We start from the raw sequence: 5,397 nt of genomic DNA on the forward strand, positions 1-5,397 counted from the left end.
TGTATTTTTTAATGTATGTATCTCTGTTGACTTGGCAATTGTGTTGGTTGCTCAGCATGCTAGTTGCATTTGACAAGAGCTACTTTTTACTTTAAAAGGAAGCAATAAATACCTATGTTGGCTGGCATAAAGAGACACATTGGAGGCAATAATTGTCTGGAATCTGTAAAATTGGGAAAGAATACACAGGTGGGAATCCAATGGGACCTCAGACAAAAACTAACTTTAGGAGAAAATGAAGATTTGCAGAGAAGGAAAATCTCTGCTCTTGCTCTGAGGTTTGAGTAGTGTAATCTTTGGCTGTCAAACTGAAGTTCTACTTGGTGACCTACTAAAATTGCAGGCATATAGCCTTGGAATTATATAACAAGATATCTTTTGAGTAAACAGTCCTAAACTGGATTTTTCTTTTGGACCCAAGCTTGTCAAAATGGTTTAGTAGCAGGATCAAAAACAGTTGGAATCTACAGAACTTTTCTGGTTCCCTAAAGGGAGAATGTGGATACATAACAACCTAATGTCCCAAGTAAAAACCAAAGTGACTTTTTGGGCTTTGCTATATAGTGGAGTAAATAGAAATTAGAAAGATGAAGAGACAGAATGATCATTGAACTGTAACCCTTCTGCTCTTTTAAAGCAGCTAATTAACTGCAGTATGGAACAAACATTAATCCCAATTACTTCAAAGAAAGATCTTGGAAAGCATTTACAAGACCAGGATAAAACTTAGGTCTGGCATAACATAATAACATGGGATAGTAAGGCATTGTGCAAGATAAAGAAGTGCTGTCTAGTGCAATAACGGCCTAAATTTGATGTATATGTTGAGTCTTAAGCACGTCTATCTCCAAGTGTTCTCTGGGTTTTTTGTAGTCTCTTTATGTAGCTTTAGAGCTGAGCGAGCTCTTACTCATTATTAGGAATACACTTAATGAAGAATACAGGTACAGGAAAAAGAAGGTAACCCCAGAAAATATGGAGCAACTTAGCATTTTGATTTTGTCATCGGAACTGGTTTTACTTAGCACATGCAGTTAATGTTTTCTCATCTCATGAACGCTGTGAAATTTTCCTATTTGCAAGAGCCCAGTTACTTGCTATGGTCTTAAGATATTGTATATAATAGAAAGATTGAAAATCAAATATAGTGGATAAAGTACTGAAAGCTTCCTTGTAGTACCATGCCATCAAAACCTTAGAGAGAAGTCATAGTGCTGTAAACATGAGTATCATAAAAAGTTATTTTTTTTTATTGAAGAGGATAAGTTGTGACCATCCAAATACACTTGTAATAAATGCTTGGAAAAAATGGCTCTGTGCACATATAAAAATGTGACCTACATATGTTTGCCTATTTTTGGCAGGAAATAACAAGGGCTAACAAAGGATGGGCTCTTGACAGTGTAGTGCTGTGTAATGAGGTCACTAAATGGATGAAGGATGATATCACAAGCCCTCCTTTGGAAGGTGTCTATGTGTATGGGCTGTATTTGGAAGGAGCTGGTTGGGACAGAAGAAACATGAGACTGACTGAATCTAAGCCCAAGGTGCTCTTTGAGATGATGCCAGTTATAAGGATATATGCAGAGAATAACAGTAAGTAACTGTATTGTAAAGGACATTACTTCGGTAGAATTAATTTCTTCAGCTACATGGAAGTCTTTTGGGCTTTAGGGAGTTCATGAGGCTATCGCTATTCATTGTATATACACTGAATCTTTCTCAACTGGGGAGACATCCCAGTCTTCCATATAAAATGAGCTTTCAGCCTTCCTTTATAATTGATAATAGGCACTTTTTCCCCCCTAATATTTAGATAGGTCTCTACCTTCTGGTCTTAATGGTGTTACTAACTTTTAAACCCCATTACAGATGAGCTGTTCTCTGCCGCCTCTGACAAGCATGCTTGCATTCAGTCTTACATTGACAATATGTGTCCTAGACTGAGAAGATCAACATTTGTATACATAAACTCCATAACCTAAACCCAAATAACCTCTTTCACACATCCCAAAACCCAATGGAATTTATATATATAAAATTTACATAAGTATGCGTACACAACATATATATAAAACATGTATATCTTATCTAAGGTATTTATAGATAATGTTATATATGTAACATACATTTATTAAAAAACCATTTCTTTTCTGGACAAGGCTATGCTTGAGCTAGCAGAAGCAAGCAAGAGGTGGAGTGAGGTGGTGGAAGACACTGTCTGAGACAGAAGAGGGCTGTAAGAAAGGAAACTTAGGGGGCTGAAGGACAGTGTTGTTTTGTGTAAATGTATCATTTCGGTTAATGTGGGGTTTTTTTGTATATAAAATAGGAAATGCTGTTGAATAGGGATGTAAAATAGGGTGGGACTATCCACTGTTGAATGTAAAATTGGAAATTTCTGTTGAAAAGCATTCCACCTCCAGAAGCAAAACCTGCTTACATGCTGTTTTGCCAGGATTTTGTGTAGCTGATCTTTTAGAAGAGGTATTATCACTGTGAAAGCAGCCAAGATGCTAAATAATGAACACTGAAGTATTAAGCATCACTATACTACTGTTCTAATTCTGCAGTGAAGAAGTTGACAACTTATACTCTGAAATACTAAATGCATTTCAAACCAGCTTGTTCAAAATACAGCATTTTTTATTTTGACACATTAATAATATATTGATAAGTAGTAATGTTCAATGAGGAGACTGAACTAACAGTAACACTAATCGTGCTAGAGTGTCCATTTACATTTATTGCTACGGTTCCTAGGTGCTGATGTTAAATCTTAAACTTACAGGAATTGCAAGCCATATGTGGCCTGCAGCTGGTAACACAGTAGCGAACAGTGTGAGAATCCAGTAAGAGTTTTCTTTGGTGGTGATGGAGAGCTGTGTGCTATTAAACTTTGATTCAATTTTACATTTGCCTTATGCCAGTCCCTTAGGCCCTGGTTTTCCAACCTAGTTTAATTGTTATGCCTCTTCTGTCTTCTCAGCTTCAAAAGATCCACGTCTGTATTCATGCCCAGTCTACAAAAAGACCATGCGAACAGATATGAATTACATTGCTGCTGTGGATCTTAAAACCCTTCGGCCTCCAGAGCACTGGGTACTGCGTGGGGTAGCACTTCTGTGTGATGTCAAGTAATGTTAAGAAAAAGAAGAAAAGGTTTCTGAGAGTTCTTTTCTGTTTTTAAATGTAAACATCAATATGTAGTTAGCTATACAATGGATCACTTCTAAAACACATTTTCTAAGGCATAGACTCCATGATGGTATTTTTAGAAAATTTTTCTCAATAAACATCTACAATAGGCTTATAAATGCTAAATCTTAGAGTGGTATTAAGTTTGGTAAATAGGTTGAAGTATTACCTTTGATGTCTTGACAAATCATGACAAATATTTAGTGTTCCTATTTCACTATTGTGTGCTTAATTTTATCTTGAATAAAGATTAATTGATGTGAACATTGTTACTTTTCAGTGGTAAATATGCTTGTATCAGGGCCTACCTTCAAATAGCTAAATGCAAAGCTTTTTTGGGAGGGGTGGGGGGGTGGGGGTTGCTGTATCTGTGGAAAGCTAAGCCCAGTTGCTCATTCATATTAGTTAATATCCCTCAAGGTGGTGTTCCGAGATTTATCTCCTAGCTGATAGTTTCCAGTTTGCTTGCTGTCTAAATAAGGAAGGTGAGACTGGAAAAAATGTCACACCTGTTTCACCACTTGGTGAACAATTTCACTGTGTTATACAGGAAAACAAGCATTTCACAGCTGACAGAATTCCTCACTATCTGGTTCATGACTTATGAATATGTAATGGATGGGAAGACAGTGGTTCCATAAGAATTCTTGATATTTTTTCATGTGCTAGTCCACCTTGATTCAATCTTCATCAAGGTTATTAGTTTTATGACATCAAATTTAGCTTTGTTTTTGCTCTAATTTTGAACTTTTCATGTGGGAAACCATCTTACGAGAGCAATGTTAGCAGCTCCATTTACTTGAACACTACTAGCTTCACATGTCAAGCACACTTATTTAATCATCAAAAAGCCAGTGTATTTTTGTTGCTGAGTTCAGTATCTTAGTGGTCCACTAGTCATTCACAATAACAGGTGCTGCAGAAGAGTAAGCAGAAAGAACCAATATTTCTGGTGCATCTGTCATACATAAATGCTGCAATGGAGAAGCTGTTTTCAATTTTATGTCAAATCAATACATGGAATTTGAAGGGTGCATTAATTAGCTTAGTTGTAGAGGTCTTTCCGTTGTCTTTCCCTCTTAGAATTATTCTTCTAAATAACTCACAGTGAAACAAATTAAATGTATGAAAATCTTCAGGAAATATTTTTAATTTAGACATGTGTCCTGGTTTCATGTGGGACAGAGTTAATTTTCTTCCTAGTAGCTGGCACAGTGCTGTGTTTTGGATTTAGTACTAGAAGAATGTTGGTAACTCACTGATGGTTTAGTTGTTGCTGAGCAGGACTTACACCAGTCAAGGACTTTTCAGCTTCCCCTGCTCTGCCAGGGGCACAAGAAGAGTGGGAACAGGACACAGCCAGAACAGCTGACCCCAACTGGCCACGGAGACCATATGACATCATGCTCAGTATATAAACTGGGGGAAGAAGAAGGAGGGAGGGGATGTTCAGAGTGATGACGTTTGTCTTCCCAAGTCACCGTCACGCTTGATGGAGCCCTGCTTTCCTGGGGATGGCTGAACACCTGCCTGCCCATGGGAAGTGATGAATTAATTCCTTATTTTGCTTTGCTTGCATGCGCAGCTTTTGCTTTCCCTATTAAACTGTCTGTATCTCAACGCACGAGCTTTCTCACTTTTACTCTTCTGATTCTCTCCACCATCCCACCATGGGGGGAGTGAGCGAGCGGCTGCGTGGTGCTGAGTTGCTGGCTGGGGTTAAACCACGACATGACAATAAATAAGTGTAAGATGGGAGAGTTGAACTCTTCTTTACTGGACCTTGGGGCACCATGCTCAGGCTTCCAGGAGATCCACCAGATGCTCATTGGAGTTCTAAGTTGCTGTGGACTTTCACCAAGACCTTCCTCTCTGAAGGAGATGCACATGCTTCATTCTTTTGGAAGTCATTAACACTTAGAATTTTCAAGCCTTGTACACTTCAAATGCCACCTTTCAAACAATAGATTTATTGTACCATTATTGCTGTAGACACAGTGGAGATGTCAAAACCCATGGTAATTCTCAGTGAGTGAACCGTGCACATTTTTTTTTGGAGTGTGATTTTCTGAGGGTGGTGAGGAAAAGGGTAGTTCCCCAAACTGGTGGTCCTAGTTATGCCAAGGACTGTCAGATCAGTGAAGCAACTGATGTTGGCAGTCAGTGTTTTTTCTGTTCTTTTAGCTCCATTTCTTAAGA

General features: G+C 38.2%; 1 protein-coding gene across 2 annotated transcripts in view; it reads left to right on the forward strand.

The window, feature by feature from the left end:
- The window catches only part of DNAH5 (dynein axonemal heavy chain 5), a 134,761-nt gene extending 131,620 nt beyond the window's left edge, over positions 1 to 3,141 (forward strand). For both annotated transcript variants that reach the window (XM_035890683.1, XM_009635133.1), the window contains 2 exons: positions 1,365 to 1,596; positions 2,990 to 3,141. In XM_035890683.1, the coding sequence (XP_035746576.1) occupies positions 1,365 to 1,596; positions 2,990 to 3,141 (384 nt within the window). The remainder of the gene's footprint in view (positions 1 to 1,364; positions 1,597 to 2,989) is intronic.
- The last annotated feature ends 2,256 nt before the right edge of the window (positions 3,142 to 5,397 follow it).

Source organism: Egretta garzetta, unplaced genomic scaffold (genome assembly GCF_000687185.1).
Source record: "Egretta garzetta isolate BGI_Z169 unplaced genomic scaffold, ASM68718v1 scaffold413, whole genome shotgun sequence".
Taxonomy (NCBI): Eukaryota; Metazoa; Chordata; class Aves; order Pelecaniformes; family Ardeidae; genus Egretta; species Egretta garzetta.